General features: G+C 39.3%; 1 protein-coding gene across 3 annotated transcripts in view; it reads right to left on the bottom strand.

The window, feature by feature from the left end:
- Positions 1 to 602: 602 nt before the first annotated feature.
- PKNOX1 (PBX/knotted 1 homeobox 1) overlaps positions 603 to 22508 on the bottom strand; it is a 37859-nt gene continuing 15953 nt past the window's right edge. For all 3 annotated transcript variants that reach the window (XM_063181410.1, XM_063181419.1, XM_063181423.1), the window contains exons 4-12: positions 21263 to 21390; positions 19944 to 20115; positions 11380 to 11550; positions 9916 to 10015; positions 8579 to 8676; positions 6408 to 6536; positions 5328 to 5404; positions 3638 to 3810; positions 603 to 2281 (exon numbers count right to left, since the gene is read on the bottom strand). In XM_063181410.1, coding sequence (XP_063037480.1) covers positions 2070 to 2281; positions 3638 to 3810; positions 5328 to 5404; positions 6408 to 6536; positions 8579 to 8676; positions 9916 to 10015; positions 11380 to 11550; positions 19944 to 20115; positions 21263 to 21390 — 1260 coding nt within the window. In that variant the 3' untranslated portion in view covers positions 603 to 2069. The remainder of the gene's footprint in view (positions 2282 to 3637; positions 3811 to 5327; positions 5405 to 6407; positions 6537 to 8578; positions 8677 to 9915; positions 10016 to 11379; positions 11551 to 19943; positions 20116 to 21262; positions 21391 to 22508) is intronic.

The raw sequence follows: 22508 nt of genomic DNA, 5'->3' as shown, positions 1-22508 counted from the left end.
TCCTGTGCTGTTTATCAAACATGGCACATGAGTGGCAAAGCAGAGAAATCAGAAGAAAACAAATTCTCAGAAATCACCAGTCCAGTGGAGCAGATCATGACAGCCCTTGAACTAAGGAAGATCCTCAGCCAGGACCCAGTGAGAGCCAGAGCAGAAACACCTCTTGTGTTGAGTAAAAACAATTTTAAAAAAAATAACTCCCAGTTACTGAAAACTCCTGTTATCCTTCATGTGTGTGTGGCAATGCCACTGAAATTTCCTCCTGAAGCTTTTCTTCCTACTAACTCAGCCTTGCCTTGGAAGACAACCGGCCATGAGCAGCCTCCAGCCACCTCAGCATGTCCAGCAGCACAATCCTCCATCCTCCTGGAACCAAGGGGACCTCAGCAAGTGCCTGAGTGCTCTGAGAAGCAGAAATTAAGTATTTAATAAATATCTGCATCTGCCAAAGGGGTGTTTTCAAATGCAGTGTCTGAGGATTCTAAAGGTGACCACCTTTCTCCCTGTCATGTTAGAAGCACACCCAGATTTGGTGAAAATCAGAAGGAAATTCTGGCTTTGATCTAAGCCAACACTGTGACAAATGGACAGGGACAAAAGAGGGAGTTGATCATAGCATGAGGCTCTTGAGTCTCTTATTTGTACTCAACAATGGGAAATACAAAGTTCCAAAAGCAAATGTTCATGGATAGACAATCACAGACTTCAAACTTTGGGAAAATGAAAGAAATGAACTGTTACCACAACAAAAAAAAAAAAAAAAAAATTCCCAAACCAAAACCAAACCAAAACCCAGCTGTTTTTATCACCAGCTCTTCGTTTTTTAAATGACACACAAGGATCTCCTACTCTAACAAAGCCTGCTGTATATTCTGGTAGTAAACTTCAGATCTGGAGAAATTTTATATAAATCCATGTTATATTTTTCTTTTTGTATTAGGGGAAAATATTTCAAATGCAATAAAATAGCAGAATTCATGACTGTATAGTAGGCAATTTTTCATTTTTTTAGATTCAGTTGTACAAACTATAAACTGTTAAATTTCTCTAATAATTGGAAAAGTTGTGGGTATTTGAACTTACTTACCTGAATATTCATTTAGCAAATATTTTCAGATACAAGTCTAGATACAGAGTTATGCAATTTGAATATTAGTTTACACATAATATAAATCAATGTTTGACAATATCAAAATCCCATCAAACAGTGGGCCCTTCTTATGCTATTATCAAATATAGTATATCACTGTGGGATAGCTGAGAATCATAGAATGCTAGTGTAGGCTTGTTTATTAAATTGGGTCAATTTTCAGACCTTCCAAATAGGAATACTAAACATTTATTTTTCCCCTCTGGAAATTATTTTTTTTCCTCCTGCTTAATACAGTTGTCATCCCAATTTCTAGTGAATTTATAAAAATATTTTTTTTTATCCAATAACCCCAGCAAGGTAAAAATAGGAGTTTTTATAGCAAATGATAAACAGGCTCACAGACTATGAGAGAAACTAAACTTATTTAAATTGCCATACATTCTCTACTGAATCACACATCAACAGTTCCTTTTTATGTGTGTTGCTGTCCACCTCAGACTAGCAGTTTTTAAGGTGCAGAAGCATCTTTCAAATATATGCATCTAACTCAATAATCAAGTTTCACACACTAGTGTCACATGCTTTAAATTTACATCACCTGCCCATCAAAAGCTGTGTTAAATAACAGCACTAATTGAAACTGCATAATTCATCAGAAACTGCAGCACTTCCAATTCAGAGAACAAAGGGGTGCTTACGTGGTTCTTTATATTACTAGATATAATTTTTTGAAATAAGGAAAGGAAAATAAACAAAAAAAAACCAAACCAAAACACATTTGAAAGAAGTTGCTGCACCTGCAAAAACACTCTTTAAGCTTACTATGAAATACAAAAAAGTGCACCCTTCTATATCTACATATAAAACATATTAGAAATAAAACTTGTGTAAAATGTTTGCTGTGCAAACTGTAAAAAGTCAGTCAGTCAGTCCATTCTTTTTCCTAAGTGTTTCTCCCCTCCAGGCTCTCTGGCTCCTACTGCAGAGAGTCGCTGTTGTCCAGGACCAGCCCGCCGATGTTGGCCGTCGAGAGGTCGCCGCCGTCGTCGTCGCCGCTGTCCACGGACTCGTCCTCGCTCTGCCCGGCCATCATCACCTGCTGCACCGCCAGCGTGGCGCCGTCCGAGGACAAGGACTGCAGACTGTCCACGTTCATGTTCACTGGGGCTGTGATGGTCACGACAGCACCTGCAGGAGGCACAACCACAGCACTTCAGCGCCGCTCTGGCCTTCTCTTTATGGGGCTTTTTGCTGATCAACAGCTACCACAGAACACTGATCTCTAATCAACAGGTACCCACCACAGAAACTCAAGGAACTACATTAAAATAGAAGATATATAGGCTGTCAAATAGTTAAATGTCAGAATTAGGTTGGTCAGGAATCTTAAACTTTGTGTTGTGAATCTTAAATCTGTCTTATGGACACCCACTACAGCAATTCTCCAGTCAAGTCACCACAAGGCCCTTTCTGCAAAGTGTTCCAGCTTAATTCCTTGCAGAAAAAGGGTAGATTCAAGGTTCAAAATGTTCAAGATTCAAAAGGTTCAGATTCAAGGTAACTTCAATAGATAAAGCTGTTGTCAGATCCAGCAGAGGTTTGTCACAGACATGTTTAATGAAAAATCTTTTCCTTAAGATTTTTTCTTTTGAGAAGCTGAGAGGCCTCAGGAACAAAATGTAAACAATGATTATCTGCTGCTGTGGAATGCAACAGGTGCATCTGTGATTGGTCTCATGGGGTTGTTTCTAATTAATGGCCAATCACAGTCTAACTGTCCAGATTGTCTCAGTCAGTCACAAGCTTTTGTTATAATTCTTTTTCTATTCTTAGCTAACTTTCTGATGAAATATTTTCTTCTATTCTTTTAGTATAGTTTTAATATAATATATATCAGAAAATAATAAATCAGCCTTCTGAAACATAAAGTCAACATTCTTGTCTCTTCCCTCATCCTGAAACCCCTGTGAACAGCGTCACAGTGGCTGACGGAAAATTTGTTACAAACTGGAAAGAATAAAGCACCAAGCAGCAGGACAGAAAGGATGATCCTGGCATTAAAGCAGTTATTTATCTTGTTTAAAGTAAATCTTTTTGTTTGATCTGACACTGAGGAAGTTACTTCAGTCAAAGTCTGTGGAGGTTCTGTGATATTTTTCTGCCTCTCATTGTGAGGCAGATGTGGAATTGCAGCAGCCATGAAGCTGCAGCCCAGTGCTGCTCATCCAACAGGACACTCCTGATGTGCACACAGAGAGAACTCAGCTGTACATCTCAGTTTTACATCTTTTATTCTGTCATTTCATAACTTTTGAAACAAAAGCAAGTTTCTCAACATGAATTCCAATACAATACCCTCGCTTAAACCACAGAAAAGTGTTAAAGAGAGGAAAAAGTGACACATTTCTGTTATGCTTTCCCGGATTAAAACCACGTTTATACAGAAATATCCAGAAGTTTCCCTCCCAGCACAGGCATCAAACCTTCCCTTTCCCTGTTAGAGAGGAATTAATTTATGATCCATGTTCAGGCAGCTCTCCTCACCATCTGACATCGTGAGCTCGTTGGATTGCTGCTGAGCAACTCCTGAGGCAATGGAGTCAGGCCAGAACCTCTGCACTGGTCGGTTCTGGGCTGTTTTCTTCTTTGTTTTCGGAGTTTCAGAACAACTGGAATCCAGCATTGGCTGAAGAATTCGCCTTCTAGCATTGATAAACCTAAATACAATCAAGGGCAAGGTGAACTTAGGATCAGTTGGCTGTAAATTCTGTGTCTCTCACATTCACAAAGTATGCAGCAAGAAAAATAAAATTAGGAATATGAAATCTTCTATCAGCTGGGCTTCACATTCTTTTTAAAGTGTAGAACCACTCCTAGAACATCAGCATCCTTCAATTTTGGCAAACTAGCTAAGAAAGCACTTCTATCATTTTGCACTAACAGCATTTTTCCCCCACCTCAGAAGGAAAAATTCTCCAGACAGCACAACATATGTATGTACCCTTCAGGATCTTATTAAAAACTAAGCACCAGAAAACCTGCTGACAGCCCAGCTCAGAAAGCTGATACTCCTCTCATTAGGGTTCACCTAAAGTCTAGCCCCTGCCTAACCTGCTTTGTTTGGTCTGGTTTCATTTACTCCCTTAAGCTTCTGCATTACTTATTTCACAGGCTCCCTGCCTTTCCAAGGGCTCCTGATCCAGGAGATGACAGCAAACACATTTGTCAGGTCTGTCCTGGTTCATTTCAGTTCTCTGATTTTCACTTGCTTACTTTAGCATGCTAATTGCTGTCCTTCCCCTTTCTGCTAGTGAACAAGAAAATACTGAAACTGAATCAACTTCAACATATGAGCTATGGCAGGGAGTTGTGACTGAAGATATCATCTTCAAAAAAATACAAAAATATCCAGGTCCCAAGTTTACCTGCAATGGGAGGAAATCAGGTGCAGCTGGCAGGTTCCTAAGTTGTAACAGAATGCTCTGCAAAGACAGCAGTCAGATCCCAGCACAGAGCTCCATGGGCACAGGTTACACAGGCACAGCCACCCTGTTCCACTTTGGGAACCAGTGTTCTGTCATTATCTTGGCTATTTCCCCCCTGGACCCCTCCACAGCCTCACAGCCAGTGTCCTCTTTGAAATCTGAGGCAGATCCCAGTGGGACTTTGCTGCAGCAATTTTAGGAACTGATGCCACAAGGAGAACAGGACATGTGTCAGCACCTTCCCTCCTCTCTTCTGCAGGGCAGGTGTCTTATCTTACACCTCCAGGAAAGATAAGACATGACAGAACCTGCTTATCCATGAACTGGTGGAGCTGAGGAACTGCCTCTCCATTCAGAGAGAGCATCCTTTGATACAAGAACAGAATCTGCTAACAGTAACTTAAACACCTGCAGCCACCAGGCCACTAAAAATGCCTTTAGACTTCAACTTCTTTACTTGCAGAAGAGAGATGAGAGTACTTCCATCTCTCAGCACTGGAACAGAACCCAATTCCTAGTGCTGCAATGTTTTCTGGAGTCCTTATATAATTTAAATGGCATGAGTATTATCATACCTTATAAAAATAATGTGCTTGTGTGCCAGTGCATAGCTCTTGTATTTCTATACATGTTTTGTAACATATGTAGAATATTTAAGTTGAATTCCAGATGTCCAAGTTATCCTCCTCCCTATTTCTGAGCTGTAAGCACATGGAGACAAGGACAGATATTAAGGGTTTTGTTCTTACCAATTGTTAACCTGGAGTAGTGTCAGATTTGTTTGTGCTGCAATCTGCTTCTTCTCATCCTCTGTTGGATATGGATGCTACACAGGCCAGAAAAGCAAACAAAAAAGGCATAAACTTGTTTTTCATCTCCTCATCAAAAATAAGAACTCCTTTATTACATCTGATTTAAAAGGGTGGATTAAGGCCACCTGACTCATTAAAACACAAACCTTAGAAAACCTCACAAACTTTTATAGACAAAAATAATTCAACAAAGAGTGCTTCACTACACAAAACCTGATTTTATCCTTGAGAGTGTCTGTGGCACCATGAAGCTGCTGCTGTGTAATTCAGAAGAAAAAGCTTCTCATGGCTGACAGTCTTTATTAAAGAGCGTGATCCCTGGGCAGCACAGCATGTGAGCAGCTCTGATTAGTTCTGCTGGCCAGGGCAGTGTCATATGAGAGAAGTGAGGAGCACTCAGTTAAATAAAGGAGCACTGGAGTTAAATAAAGCTGCTCTAAGCAGATGAGGACAGGGCACGTAACACAAGAAGTGCACACGCAGCTTCCCTGCATCAGTTCTCTGCTGCAAACCAGTTGTAAAAGGCAAAATATCAATCAAGTCAGCATTGAGATAGCCTGGGAGCCATTTATCCTTTCAGAGTATTCATGCAAAGGGAGGACAATTGAAAGCACAAGCAGATAGTGACATGCTTGGTACACATCAAAGAACTGAAAAGGAGATGAAGACAGAAAATGTGAAATACCCCTAAAACACTGCAAAATACAGGTGGAATTACTTTTCCTTGTGCCATGAACCAGGGTGTAGAGAGAATTAAGTTCTCAACACAGTGAAATGAAGAAAAGCTCCTTGTAAAAGCACTTATTGAGACCATGCAGTACAAATGTAACATATTTATTAAAACATTACTAAAAACCAACCAGCATTAGACTGTGGAACTACTCCAAATGACTCCAAGGAAAGCTGAACTGAGATTCCATAACTGACAACAGAATAAATTCACCTTGTTTATGAAGAAAAATTGTGAGAGATCACATGAAAGAGCTACATAGAAAACTGCCCATGCTCAGTCCTTACCCCTATGTGCTGAAAAAGCCAAGATCTCATCACATTTGTAGCGTGCTTGGGAAGAACTCCTCTCTTGTTTTTTGATGAGCCATCATCTTGATGCAAGATGCCTAGATCTTGGTTTAATTGCAACTGGAGCTGCACATTTAATTTTAGGAGAAATAAAGCAGTTAACATAGAAATGGCAGTTCTGTATCAATAAATGAAAACTCATTTATAGAAGGCATGAAAAGAAATTAGGCTTGAATATCTTGAATGTACTCACTGTGTGCAAACATAAACAACTATGGAAGCTGCAAAATATTACTGATTCAAGACTTAAATGAAGGATAAAGTAAAATTAATTATTATGCTGCAGTTGCAAAAAAAGATGCTAAAGGTCCTGCTAAATAAATGCATTAAATTCTCAAAGAGCATTAAAATCCATACAGCAGAACCTATACTACACTTTACAACATTCATACTACTTCCTAAATATTCATATTTCTTTATCTTTGTTTTTGACTTCCTATGGATTCATCAAATCATTTGCACATTGGTTATCTGAATGTTGGGAATACATTCTTAAATGCTTATGCAGAAATAGAAAGAAACAGCACAATTTATGTGCTGTCCTATAAGATTCTATTTCAGACAATTGTAACCAAAATAATTCTAAATCCGGTTTTCCAGACAAATTGGAGCAATTTCTTAAGCCAATCAATATGTAGGAAATTACTTTTAAACAAGGTTTAGGCTATCAAATTACTACAAATATATATCTGGAGCACATTTTAATTTCCAAAGTAATGTCTTACATTCTAAATAACCTGCTTGCATATGGAAGCTTTATAATGAACTTTCAATAGCTTTTCTACAGTGATTTTCCCTACCTCCAGAGCATTCTGAAACACTAAAGAAGGATTTTCAATTAGTGACCTTTGCATAGGTGGCTTTGGAGACTCCAGCTAACATCAAGAGTAGTCACAGATGTATACAGGAGGTCAACTCCTTTTCTATTTATTGGCTAGAGGCATTATTTTCCTCTCAGTATTTTATTTTTTTCATTAAAGGTAAAAAACCCTCAATTTTTCCAAATCCCTTCAGTCCAGGAGTGTAATTTTACACATTTCTTTCTGAGAGGTGTGTGAGGACAGAGATGTCTGTGTTCTATGGGGGGACATGGCTGAGTACAGATATTCTCCTGCCAATTCAAAGAACACTCTGTGCACACTTTTTTGGTTGGAAGGCCAGAAAAAGGGGGAAAAGAAACCAGTGAGTCAGTGATTACCAACAGATTTTATGCTGGGGAGATGGGAGCTCCTCATTCACATTTCTAATTAAATCCAGATTCCAGGAAGATTTGGTTTACCACTTCCAGAGAAAGCCAGCAAGGTTTTCTATACCAGAAGATGGTCCAATTTTCATGTTTCTTTTTCTTTAGTTGTTTCTTTGAACTCTTCAGATCAACTCTTAAGAGCCTCCAACAAAATAGTGCTGGCACTTATATTTTAGGGTATAAAGGGACAAAATAAGGATCTCCCAGAGTCTCAATTAAATATTTTGAAGGTAAAACTCTGAAATACATAGTTTCACAGTTCTACTGGTTGCCATTGTAATAAAAAGTCAGATTTCTCACAATAGCAGTGTGGTATCCTAATGTAATACATTCAATCTATCTAGTCATAAACAAGGTTCAATGATTAGAAAAGTTATAATCCTTGAAAAAGTATTCATTTAATTTAGAGGGTTTTTTGGTTTGCATTGGTGTGGGGTTTGTCTGTTTTGGTTTTTTTGGGTTTGTTTGTTTTGATTTTGTTTGTTTGATTTTGGTTGTTTGTGTTTGTTTGTTTTGGTTTGGGTTTTCTTTGTTGTTGTTGATTAGGTTTAGAGGTGGGTTTTTTTAATTTTAGTTTGTTGTTTTGTTTTTTTTTTTTTTTAATTTCATGTACCTATAACTCTTCTGGCATCAGTAAAAGAACAAGGTAGGAACTCTGATGAGCTGTTGTGGCAAGGAGGACCTTATGACATTTCCTACAACCTGAACCTCCCACAGCAGTGGCTGCACCAATTTACAATTAATTACTCTGTGTGTACACAGAGCTCCTTCTGGCAGTGTGTCAAATTTAAATCAAAACTCCCAAACCCCCTGAGATGTATTTCCAACCAGATCACCATTCTGTGGAGCTTGTGGAACACACCTGAGAGTTCTGGATGCGAATAGTGCCAGGTGACAGTGCCTGTGTCACCACCTGTCCTTGTGGAGTGACCACAGTGACTGGCTGATACACTGTCCCCCCTGGAAGCAAAACAGAAACACAGATTATGGGCAGGAAAACCTCCTTCAAGTATTATTTTCTTTAAACACATCACCACTGCACACCATACAAGACTTTAGTAATATATCAATTATTTTTTTCTAGTCAGCAGGCAAGATATGATCTTTGCACACTAAAATTTTCATCCATTCACAAAAAACTGTACAAAATCTGATTCTATTTCCCTGTATTTTAGGCATTCTAAATCTATTTTCAAAGGAAAATGCCATGATTATCAGGCTATAAAAGAGTTCTTAATGTTGTTTTAAGTGAGCTAAGTCTTCAACCAACAAGGGTCCCAACACCAAAATCACACCTCAATGTATCCAGCTCATCCAGCAGCTGAGTTTGATTTAAAACCTTGCTGAGAGGCAAGACTAAACTTGAAGCAAACAGAAACACAGATTATGGGCAGGAAAAACCCCTTCAAGTATTATTTTCTTTAAACACATCACCACTGCACACCATACAAGACTTTAATAATATATCAATTATTTTTTTCTAGTCAGCAGGCAAGATGTGCTCTTTGCACACTAAAATATTCATTCATTCACAAAAAACTGTACAAAATTTGATTCTATTTCCCTGTATTTTAGGCATTCTAAATCTATTTTCAAAGGAAAATGCCATGATTATCAGGTTATAAAAGAGTTCTTCATGTTGTTTTAAGTGAGCTAAGTCATCAACCAACAAGGGTCCCAACACCAAAATCACACCTCAGTGTGGCCAGTTCTTAGGGCAGCTGGGTTTGATTTGAAACTTTGCTGAGAGGCAAGACTAAACACTTAATCTCAAATGTAATTTCCATATAACAAGGACATCAAGGATTTTACAGACTTGTAGGTGTGGTTCCAAACTCCAAGGAGCACAAGGCAACCAACAAGTGCAATGGTTTAGGTAATAATGCTTTTATCAAATAGAATTCTTCTTTTTAAAGGCAAAAAAAAAAGTCAAACATCACAGTCTGTGAAAATTTAACAAATGTAGTGTTGCACATTAAGATCTCTTAATATTATATATGTAACTGCCACGCCCATGGACATACTTGGAAAACATAAAAATTAAACAAACTTTCATAAACCAGTAAAGCACTTGACTGTACTACTACAACTTTTCAGGTATTAAAACACACTTTTTCAAGTATTTGTGTAGTTTTTGCAACAACCACAAGGGAAACCAAGATGAAGAGCAAGGTGCCAGTTGTTTTCAGTGTGTCATACCTGCTACTGTTGCCATAGTTACATTTCCCTGCTGCAATGCTGATGCTGGCACCACGATCCCTTGGGGACTGAGTGTGCCTGCAATGGCACTTGGAATTTGCTAGAAGAATAAAATAATTAGTTGCTTACATTTTTTAAATTTTTATTTTCATGTAAAGAGATCAAGCATGCTTGTGTATTTTTGTAATTTGTTTTAGGTATTTTTGGCTCCAAAATATGTTTGGAGTTTAATCACAGGATTACCTTCAAAGAGAAAAATACTCCATTAGGGGTTCATCATTACCTACATTAACTTCCTCATTATCACCAACCATTACCTTTGAAAACCCTCATGAAAGCAACTGCTAGAAAAGATGTAAAACAATTTTGAGAAATTTTAGTTCTAGGTGTGTAAAGAATAAGAAACAGTTTCCAAAGGCAAGAGGGAAAAAGGACAAAGTAAATGACCCTTGATGCTCTTATTACAGGCATCAAAGCTTTAGAATTTTAGTTATTACCTCAATTCCTTCAATTTGAACATAATGTATTAAATACTCAATATGTTTTATTCTGCTCAAGGTAGGTCTTACTCAACCCTGGACATGCAAACTCTTACACATTTCCTTAGTATGTATGAATAATCCCTTTTGATAGCAAATGCAAAATGGGTCCCTCATGTCTCTACAGAAAACTGTAAGAGATATAAAGAAAAAAACCTTTTAAAAGCTTTTTTTGCCTGATTTTAGAATCTTCTTTCCACACTTCCAGACATCAAAACCTATAAAAGGAGTCCAGAAAGTGAAGTTTAAAAGTCATTGGGGAGTTTTTTAATGCAGAGCATCACATACATGAGTAATTCACAGGAGGGTACTGGGGTGGCAGGGCACACTCTGCAGCATCTGACAGCAAGAATATCAACCACGACTATTAATTGTGATCCATTTAATACAAAAAATGCAATTTTGCAACTTTAATCCATCAGATATTGTCTACTTATTCCAGAATACAGGTTGTGTATAAAATGCATCAGTCATCTCAATGTTTTAATGAAGGAGGCAGACTAAGAAGGTCTTAACAGGCAAAATTTTCTTCCTTGTTTATTCTGTTTCCTAACCTCCTTCCAACCAAATAGCAAATCCAGGCTATTCTGAATATCTCCATTTTCTGAACTGAGAGAAAATCATAAAAGGAAGACAGATAATCAAAAATTGATTCTGTGCTTTGGCACATTTCAACAAATTTGTCCATTGGGCAGTAGCACAAAAAAAACCACCCCCCCCCCCAAAAAAAACCCCAAAACCAAAAATAAAAAAACCCAAAACAAAACCCAAACAAATAAAAAACTCTTTCTACTCTTAATACCTGATTTGAGAGAATACAGGAAACTGCAGAAACTCTGTTTGCAAACTGATAGCAAAACAAGCACAGCTGTAACTTCCTAAGGAAATCTATGCAAAAATCCACTGAACAGCATTGGAAACACACCTGAGATTGCACAGGTGAATAAGGACTTCCAGGCTCTCCACTTAATAGAGTTTCACTGTTCATTTTTGTCTTCAGGCAGGCAATGTAACGACTGCAGAAATCCTTGCAGAGTTCATTGACCTTTTCCAGCTCCAGCAGATGGATACGAAGAACTTGGATTGCTTTTACCATCTGAGGGAGAGAATTGGAAAAAAAAAATCAGAAACAAAATAAGTATTTGTTAAAAAAAAACCAAAAATGTGAGATTTAAGCAAACAGTGCTTGCCAGTAACAAAGGTCACCCAATTAAATTAAAGCAGAGGTACTAATTGCTAAATCTTGGAATGTGAAAGAACACAAGGAAACTGCACACACAGGGGAAAGAGAACAGGACAGCAAAGTGATCTTTGTCACGTGTGACACTTCAGGAAGCCAGAGCAGCTGAGGTGTCACAGGGCACAGGATGAGCCTGGATGTCCATGTGGTCTTTAACCCCCTCCTCCACCTCTGGGGCACAGACCACACAGGAGTGCAAGTGATGGAAAGCAATCCCATCCCCAGGAATGGTTTGGAAGGCAGGGCTGGACAGGCTTGGCCAGCAGCAGTTCTCTCTGGAGCTCTATAAATCAGAAACACCAGGTTCAGCTTCATCCTGACACAAGGAAACCAGAAGGGTTGGAGATACAGTGAGAAAGAAGACACTCCTGTGATTAAGCATAAATTTGTTCCACAGATTGCTAGGGAGGATGAAAGCTTTTATTTTTCAATAAAATTAGAATAAAGAGGTCCCAAATTTAGCCAACAAAGCTTAAAGTAATCAAACAGTTCTTCAGTGCTACAGCTTTTAAGTTCCTCTGTAATTGTATGTCAAAGATGAACAACTCTCAGGTAAAATCTTGTAAGAACTTTCAGGTGAGGAGACTGATTCTGAAATACAAAACATTAAATACAAAGCACTAAACCAAATTAAAAAAATAATCCATGTTTAAGCTAAAATCCAAGTACAGGAGATATGGATGTGAGGAGAATACTTGTCATGCTCACTGTGAGAAAAGCACTGTAAGCCTGGATAACCAATGGCATTACATACTGCACAAAAATAGCTAAGGTGATTGTAAGGGCCATGGCAGAAGATCAGAAGCTAAAACCAAATCCAGATGGTCCAACAGCAGCAGGAAATCCAGGACATTCAAATATGTACACAACACACCAGCAAAGTAATTATTTTTATACAACATGCCACCCCCAACATTTCTGTGCTGTGCTGGATCTCTGAGAGAAATATCCTTCAGATTCATGAAAAGGAATAGTTGCAATTTTAAAGCATTGTGCAGAGCTTGAATTTACAATTATTTGGAAAAATCTGTCCACCATATAATAAATAACAGGGGTCCACCAATAAATAACAGGGTTATTTACCTGGGCAGAGCACTGATCCAGTGAACAGAAATTATACCCTCCAAACTATTATCTATTTATTAAATCTATTATAAATCTATCAATTACTTCCACCTCAAGAAGCCAACTGGGAGCTGAAGATGCCTTTGCTCAAGGCACCTAAATGAGATCAAGGCAGGAAAACTTTTGAGTGTGCTCCCCTCTCCATCATGACATTTTAGCTTTCATCGAGTCAGATATTTTCTGTTTTTTCAGCAAAAGGTTCTAGGACACTCAGTGTAGGCAACTGTGTGTTAAAATAAACAAGATTTAAAAAATTAAGAATTTAAATGATTTTAAAAAAATTTCTTCTCAGGGATAAAAAGAAAAAAAATTTACATCTTTCAAAAAACAGCTGCAGAAACACCTGAGCTGTAGATTTGACTCAAATTAATATCTGGTAACTCTTGTGACCTATGACACTGAAAGCCTTTGAAACACTGAGTGCAGTGACCCAGCACTGAGACACAAACCAGTGATTTTCTAACCCAGCCCAGGTTGCTTTTTAAACTGTGCTTAAGCACCTTTAAACACAACAAAGTTAAAGCATGAAAATGTGACTAAATTTTAACACAAAACAAAGGTCATCTGTGTTTCAAGAAATTCTGTCTCTATTTCAGAAACAAAAAGCTTAAAATAGAAAATTCTTCATGTGTAACTGATCAACAAATTGCTCATCATATTAGTTAGTGCTTTAAAGATTCAGCAAAACTGAGGTAACAAAGTATGGTTTTGGACACATAATATTTGACCATAATAGAGTTTAGTTTATTTTTGCTCAGTCAAGAGAGCTGTGTTTTTTTAAACATTAGCCAAATTTGTACTGTTTATTTATCAGCACGTGCTTGGAGGAAAAATGAAAGTCCTTTCTTCAGCCTAGACCTAGTTGAAAATTGATGGTTGATACTTGAGGTGAAAATTGAATTAAAGACAGAATTACCCACAAACCCAGAGTCAGTAACACTACTCAGGTTTCTGCAGGGCCCCTCTCCATCACACTGCTCCTGCAGGAAGCTGTGCTGTGTTAGGAGGAAAACTAAACTTTGTAAATATGCCATGCCTGTCACCAGGACTTATTAATTCATTTACAGCTACATTAATTGTGGCCCTATGGCTCCTGCTCTCTTGCAGCACAGGTGGGCCAAACTTAATGTCAGCAGAAGTTCACTTTTCCCTTAAAGCTACAAAAATCAAGAACTCCTGATAAAATAACTCAGGTTGGACAAAGGCAATACAAAGAAGTATTTTCAGACAGGTCACAGCAGCAGTAATATTTCATTCAGTGCTACTGCATAGAATATGCCACAGAAAAATGACATTTTATAACTGGTTCAGTCTTTTTAGCTGTAGCAATAAAACTGAAGTATCACTTCTGGGAAATGCACAAAGATGAAGTAACCATGAGGTTTGTGTATATTCACATAATCCTAGAATGGTTTGGGTTGGAAGGGACCTTAAAGATCATCCTGTTAACAACTCTTGCCATGAGCAGGGATATCTTCTACTATGGCTGAAACTGCTGTAAATAAAGATAATGGTAAACTATTAGAGAAAGAAAAGTTATGGAAAAACTTCCAGTTTTTGCTCTCCAGAGCCTATTTATATAAAAATGTGTCTCCAAATTTAAGAAATTTATGCTATCTTTAGCCTCAGTATGCTCTAGGTTGTGCCTGTGTCCTGCCTGCAGTGCCTCAAGCCCGTGGTGCAAAGGCACAGACACAGCACAAACTGCCTCAGCTGTGATACCCAGCTCACCTGTGCTGATGTAAAACACAGAGCCACAATTCTTTATAGATTTCAGAGCACATCAACTGCACATGTGGGCAGCACACATGAAAGAATCTCCATATACTGACACATCATCTCACTCAAATGACTCTTCATTTGCAAAAAAACCAATTAAAATATATACATCCACAGTTTACCTACCTCCCTGACCCAAATCCTCCTGCAGCAATTCAGATTTTCAGTGGAAGAACACACACTCTGGGAGAAAAGCTATTTTGCTTTCATTTGTTTTGATTTGATAACCTCTATTTTGAGTCCTCAGCTATGAGGCATAGCTAGAAAAGGTGTAACTAGAGGTTTATGGGACAGTTCTGCACATTAAAACAGCAAAAAAAAACTTTTCAGAAAGGCTTGGTCAGTCAATATTCAAATGACACCAGCTGGCTTCACCTCTAAACTCAGGTTCCAGGCACAACTAAGAATTCAAGAGAATTGAGAAGAGGGTACTGAACCAAAAATCCTTACCCCAAATGAAACAAAAAACTCGGGGGTCCTCAAAAAAGGCAGTGTCCTGTTCAAATACAAAAGGAAGAGTAGATTTAACAGCCCCTGTTTTGGATTGTGTCTAGACTTGACAAAGCCATAAGTAACCTGCTCTGGCTTCACAGCTGACCCTACTCTGAGCAGGAGTGTGGGATCTCAGCACCTCAGGATGAGGGTGCAGAGTGACCGAGAGCACCATTGGGGGGCTCGGGAGTCCTGGAATGTTGCCAGAAGTGTCTGGTGACAGGACTTTGATCGTACACAGGAGATGACACCTGTATGAGGATGGGAGGATTTCACTGGGTGAATGGTGAAGGGATAAGTTAATTAAGGTGTAGAACACAGGGTTTAGGATTTCTGTACAGGGGGGTCTAGAGAAGTAAGATGGAGGAATTGGGGCGTGTCCTGTCCTTCTTCTTCTTCTTCTTGGCCTCCATCTTCTGTGGTGATGGTGGCACTTTGGGATTGGTCTTTACTAAAAGTGCACTGGTTAATAAGAGTAGAAGGTATTGGAGAAAAATCATAAATATTGTACACGTAACTTCGGGTATAAAGATAAGTGACCGCCCCGGAGGCTGGGGAGTGTGCCCATGGCTGACTTGCTGTGCAGACCTCTGTCGGGCTGAAAGAAAATCTTTTAGATAAACAATTAATAAACACTGAGACCGAAACAAGATCAGAAGTCTCTCCTCGTCCTTTGAAGCGCTGGGCTGTCCAAGGCCACTCTGGGCCTTTCCAGGTCTTTGAAACAACCGAGAAACCGAGCAAGTGGCATCCCTGAGCTATCTCCGAACATAAAACAGCTGGGAAGAGAAACCGACAACCAGCAAACATAAATCAACCATAAAACAGAGGAGAAAGAGAAAAATGGGATCCGACACAGGAGGTTGGACTAGAAACCTCCTGAGCTTTTAGGGCAGCCCAAACCATCCTATGGTCCTAGGAATGTGGAGAAATTAAAAAATCCACCCATGTGTGGGAAGAGTTCACTCTGAACAGAGAGGCAGGAACCACCCTGAGGCAATGTGGTATTTCTGCAGTGTCTGGGTTAGCAGTGATCAACACAAAAGTGTTTAGCAATGAATGTCTTCAAACATAAAATAATCTGTGAAAGGTCTAAAAAAACTCTCTGCAAGCACCCATGCTGAACAAATTCTTAAATTTGTGGATGTCCTATGCACAAAATGAGACTGATGGTGAACAAAGAGCAGTTGGTTCATTCCAGGATCTGTTTGATCTGTAAAAATGAGGCAGGGATAGCAAAGGGTAAGGGGAAAAGGTGATACTCAAAGTTATGTGGGTAAGCTGAGCTCACTTCCAGAACGCAGCAACAGAGAGCACCAAAATCTGGTTACTGACAGCAAACACACATCTTCTGACACTGATGCTTGGAAAAAGGGGGGATGCAAATAACATTCCAAGAAGATTTGGAGGAAGTTGAAGCTCTAGGAAAGCACATTTCCAGTCTAGTAAGAGCACAAGCACAACCTTCAGCTTCCAATTCCTTCCCACAGGATTTGAAAACAGGAGATCTGCAGGATGAACCCCAGGGTCATTCCAGAGCACATGGCCCAGGATTGCACCCAGACCGGGGAAAGACCCTGCAGAAGTAAAATAAAACCTGGTAACAATTCTCCTAAAAAGGCCTGGTAACAATTCTCCTGAACTGACTATGATCCTTTGCCCTGCTGATTCAGGAACACCAGCTGATGTTGTTGGAGAGCTTAACTGGGAAGAACAGAATCCCCTGAACAGAATCCCTCCAGCTGGATAGTAACAAGGGTTTGAAAGCTGGTTTACAGGCAATTTAGCAATTTATGAGTATCCTCAAAACTAAGTTTCAGGTGGATGCTGAAATCCTTTTTAATACTAAAGCAGGAAGCCACCAATTAATTTAGAATGGGAATTATAATACCAAAGTAACAAGATAATCTAGACCATAGCTTAGTAAGAGCTGCTCAAATTGGAACAAGCATCCACTGCTCTTAATGAATTTCCTTTCTGGTCAAACTGATCTAATGCCTGTGCCACCCAGATTAACATTCTGTGGTCCTCTGGATGAACTCCAAACTCCTCTTGTGGAGTATTCAAGGCACTTCAAGTGAGTGCACAACGTGGAACATTGCCAGGACTGTAAGTGACCCTACAATCACTATCTGTGACCCTTCCTAATTTCTGTTATCTACTTAATTAGCCCACAGGCAGCATGGAACATTATTATATTCTGGAGAATTCATGAAGAATTATATTCTGTTGCTTTGGAGCTGTCACAGTTGAAGCTCTGTCACAGAAACTGCAGTCTGGCTGAGTTCTACATGCCACATCTCAAAGGGGTAAAAGGAAAAAGAAATGAAACAGCTGACCAATTTCCTTAGTGTAACAGGCCTGTGACTCTCAGATAGGACTTGAATTTGGTTCTTTACTGTTGTGATGCTCAGTTCATGTCAGTTTAGCTCTGGCCCCGAGTTGATCCTACTGAGCAAACATTTACACCTTATTTGTTTGACTCTGCTCCACCCTTCTAGCCCAGCCTAATTATCAGTTTTAACAGCCTCTCCTTTCAGATGAATGGTTGAATTAACATTGGAGTTAAAAAGGACAGCATGAGCAGAAGATGGAACAAATGTGCACAACAGTGTTTCTTGCTACTAAACAGACTTTTTAATCTCTACAAAAATATATATATGTGAGGAGGCAGAAAAACTGCCTGTCTACAGCCCTCCCTGTGGCAAGCACCAATATTTCAAGCTGAAAAGAGGCTGAAAGCCATGCTAGCCAGTTCACAACTTCAGAGAAGCTTGTGCTCACAGCCCCACACCAAATGAGAGCCTGTCAGAATGTCAGCTGTTCAGAGCTCCCAGCCTCCAGGACAGGCAGAGGACAAGCTGCACTCAGGTTTCATTGGTATCCAGTAACAGAAAGTCACAGCTCACAGTACGACCACAGGACAGGAGCTCAATGCCAAGGATTTTGCATTTTGCAATGTGGTTCCAGTTTAAGCCACTACTGACCTCAGCAGCCATGGAATCCTGGACATAAACAATTCCTCACCCACTTCAAGCAAAACCAGCCAGGTTTGTGCAGCCCATCAGCAAAGGAGAACACCACATAATCCAGAGACTTTGTCACTAGAGCCACAAACTGAAACCATAAACAGCTCAGTGACAGGAAGGACTTTCTGAACACACCAGACCCAGCTACAACCAAAGCAAGCTGGATCTGAGAGTGTTTATGTATGATCAAAAGCACAGGGAACAGGCCAAGGCAAGCAGGATCCTTGGGAAACCAATCTTTGGAGGCTCACAGAAGCCACAGAATTGGAATTGGCTGGAAAGGGACCAACAGCTGAGGTTGGAAGGGACCTCTGGAGATGGTTAAATCCAACCCTCCTGCTCAAAGCAAGGTCAGGAAGGGCAGGTTCCTCAGGGTCATGTCCAGCTGAGTTTGACTGTCTCCAAGGATGGAGACTCCACAACTCTCTGGGATTCCTTCTGCCCCAGAGATGGGGAGAAGGAATCTATGAGGCAGGATTTCAGGATCTATGGGGCACAGGGGATCTATAGGGCAAGATTTTTGGGGCAGTAGGAATCTATGAGGCAGGATTTCAGGATCTATGGGGCAGACAGGATCTATAGGGCAGGATTCAATCATCCTCACAGTAAAGAACATTTAATGGAACCTCCTGTGTTTCATACCCATTCCTGGGTAAGTTCATGCCCATTTCCTCTTGCCCTGATGAGTCAGTCTGTCTTTTTCCCCATGAGGACTTGGCATTTCCCTTTGCTGCATTCCACGAGATTCCCATTTTCCTGCTTCTCCAAAAGCAAAAAAGTATCCCTGAATGGTGGCAGAGCCATGTGTGCATCAGCCCCATCTCCCAGCTTTGCAGCACCTGCAGCCCTGCTGAGGGCTCAGCCTGCCCCATCACCCCAGTCAGAAATGGGATATTAACAGCACTTATGGGAGCCCTCAAATGGATTTCCTGCTGCTGACCAGAACCCAGGGGTTCACCCATCTTTCAGTCCACCTCCCTGCTCATTTATCTTGCCCCTGTCTTGTCAGTTTGTCTATGAGAACATTGTAAGAGACCTCAGAATTCAAGATAAACCACCAGCACTGTTCTTTCCTCATCCACTGAACCACAGCTACTACATTCCAGCTATTAGACCTCAGATGTGCTTCTGAAATTAGAGAAATATGGATTAGGGAAATATGGGAAAACAGTGATTTTGTGTTGGATTCAGAGAGTTACAAATGAAGAAAATAACCTGAGGCTTAACAAGTCAGCAGACCTGCTTCATGCAGAACAGAACTAACTCTCATTTTTGAGTAAAGTATTGAGGGCAGGTATATTCAAAATAGAGAAATCACAGCTTCATCACAGGAATGACTTTCAGAAAGCTTGAAGGAGTTAATGACATGAAAGAAAAAATTATAGATGGTAAAGACTTTCTAAGATCATCTTATAACAGTTCTTCCCTCACATTAACTAGGTGAAGCATGATTTAAATAAAATTGGAGAAAAATTACATCAATTACACGTTTTTGATTAATATGTTAAACACCCAACACTCTAAAATTAATTTGCAGAGTCAGTCTGGCTATGGAAAAGATTTATTTGTGTTTTTCTCCAATACATCCATGTCAGCTGAGAACAGGAAACAACTGTGAAGAGACCAAAGTAAATTTACAGATAAAAGGGAAAAGGGGGTCAGAAGAAATTTTTAAAAATATTTTTAATCATTAACATAAAGAAGAATCTCTCACAGGCAGAAAAATGTGAGGAGAAACTACAAGGACCAGTTGAGATGAGAAATGAGGAAGAAGCTGCAAATGTGATGGTTGTTTCAGAAATGAAAGAAACAGCCAATACTTACCAAAGTATCAGTTTCTGGATCTTCACAGAAAAAGGGTTTTCCTTCCTTCTCCTGCTTCCTCACGAAGTTTTCAATATCTACATCAAAACTGGCAGAAGTTGTGCCTTCTGAGCCTTGTGTAGATTGTTCACATTTTTCAAATAATAGTGCTAACAAGGGAAATAGTGGGTGCCTAGAAAAAAAAATGTTTAAATACATGAATAAGTATTTTCACTTATGTGAAAATTAAGACATCTAGCTCAGAAAAGCTCACAGTCACTCATGTGAATGTGACAAGTTCTGGAACAGACTGCATATAACAGCATTGGCTAGAGCAAAATAAGATAATATTTATTTTCATTTTGATTTACCCCACTCCAGAGGCAAATACAGCAAAAAATATGTATATATTTAATTAAAGAGAACAATCACAAGCTAAAAAAGCTCCGACTGTTTAATTCACTGTAATTGAGTGGCACTGAGACAGATTAATACAGTGCACTAGAAATGAGATTTAGGATTTACAAAGAGGATGAATGCAGATTTAAATGAAGCCTGATAAAATTAATTTATTCTTCAATGTGGGCCATACTTACACATCATGAAATAACTTTAAAAAATTGAGAAGAATATTCAGGCTGTGCTCAGAGGCCTCCTGTGAAATCATGCTCTGAGGAGAAGATTTTGTTAGCACAAGTCTGTAAATGAATGGATACATCTTTCTGCCTCAGGTTGAGGTTTTTTTTAGTGTTTTGTTTGGCTTTTTCCTGTTTTGGTGGTTGTTTTCTTTTTTAACTTGAAAACCAGTAATAATTCTGTCTTTATAAAGTAGTTAAGCTGAAAGAACACTCAACCCCATGAAAACTGAGCATATTGCTCAGCACAGCACTTTGCACTGAAAAATCTCAAATTAGTGTGCTCGTACATCAATATTTAGTCCATTTTCAGCTAATTACTAGGGAATAGATTGTTATCCCTAAAGAAAAAGGAGTAAAGATTGACCTAATTACAATAAAAGTAAAAACCCGTATTAAAGATAAAAACAACAATATGGCAAATAGTGACCATAGTTTAAAGGCTAAAACAGCTTTCTAAATTTGGCAACCACTCTTAGAATACCCTTTAAACCTGCTGAAATTAAAAATCCCACATGCTCAGGAGGTTTTTCCTTGGCTGATGATGCCATTGAAGCCTGTTTGGTCTCACTCTTTCCCTACAAGCGATGGAGACAGCCAAGAAATCACCTGATTTTAGCTACTTATTATTTATTTATTAAAAACCCCCAAATCCCCTACCCTATCCTTCACCCTTCAAAAGACAGAACAGGAGTACATCACTACCTGTAAATGGCCTGCTTGTCTGCATCCATTGGAGTCTGAGATTCTACAGGGGCAGGACTCACCCCTTCGGCATCAGTTTCAGAGCAGTTGGGATCTTGTTCAGTTTTTAACTCTGTTACCACTTGCATCTGTAGGAAAAAAAAAAAAAAAAAGTAAATGTGTAGCCCTGGCGTAAAATAAGGGTGCTGTGTTCTAAGGAAAGAGCAGTGCAAAGGGCTCCTAGATTGCCAGAAGGTTGGTGTGACTTGGCAGTGACACAAGAAGTTGTACCAGCAACAAAACCCCTCTTTTAATCCCGGACACTTTTTGATGGATAAAGGTCATTTCCAAGTTTTAGCATTTGGCTTTAAAATGGGAATGATAGATATTAGTAAATTGCTGAAGCATTTTGTCTCTGAAGTGGCTGTTTTTGGAATAGCCTAGAGTACATTGCTCCAAAAAGTTCATGGGAATGTCTGCATAAAAATCTTTTAGGATGAAATCAATGTAAAGAAAAGGAAAAGTTTATGCACTTAAGATTTTTTTTATTTTTTTTTTTTACTGTGCATTGTATAAGGGTACTGAAGAAAAGGATCTTCTAGGTTTTTTTGTCCATTAAAATGCACATTTGAAATATTCTGTGTCCCTCCAGTCCTTCAATTGTAGGAGCATAACCTCCCACGACCTTTAGCACTCCATTTTAGATATTGCAAGAACCAAATGTTTTAGGGCTGTTAAACTATAGGAGAACAGCAGTAACTCCTCCTACACATCCATTTAACCCACATTTATGCCATGGAAAAGCACCACAGAGCTTCACCTGAGCACTTCCTGAACTGCATTAGGAGGCTGGGCACACCTTTGGGGTGCTTTGAAGATGTTCCAAGTGTTTTTTCCATCACCTCCAGCTAAATATCTTTTGGACTAAAAGGTCTTCCAGGAACCTGAACTGTGAAAGTCACAGTTTCCACCCCTCAGCCCAAACTCTTTGCTTTTCTCCCATTTGAGCATCTGCACAAAGACATGAAAGCATTGCAATCTATTCTCTTAATTCTCTTTTATCTCAGGCAGAGAACAGACACTGTTCTAGGGAGCTCCAGGCAGCCAGAACTGACAGCCCCAGAAACTGTGAGAGATCCTGATGTTAACAGAATTTAATTTATTTCCACATAACAGCAGCAGAAAAATTTATAGTATTTTTAACAGTTTGGGAGAACCAAAAGGTTTGTGCTTTATTACCTATTGGGGCCAAGCCATCTCCTAGAAA

Source organism: Melospiza melodia, chromosome 2, assembly GCF_035770615.1.
Source record: "Melospiza melodia melodia isolate bMelMel2 chromosome 2, bMelMel2.pri, whole genome shotgun sequence".
Taxonomy (NCBI): Eukaryota; Metazoa; Chordata; class Aves; order Passeriformes; family Passerellidae; genus Melospiza; species Melospiza melodia.
This window is presented reverse-complemented; position numbering and strand designations above follow the sequence as displayed.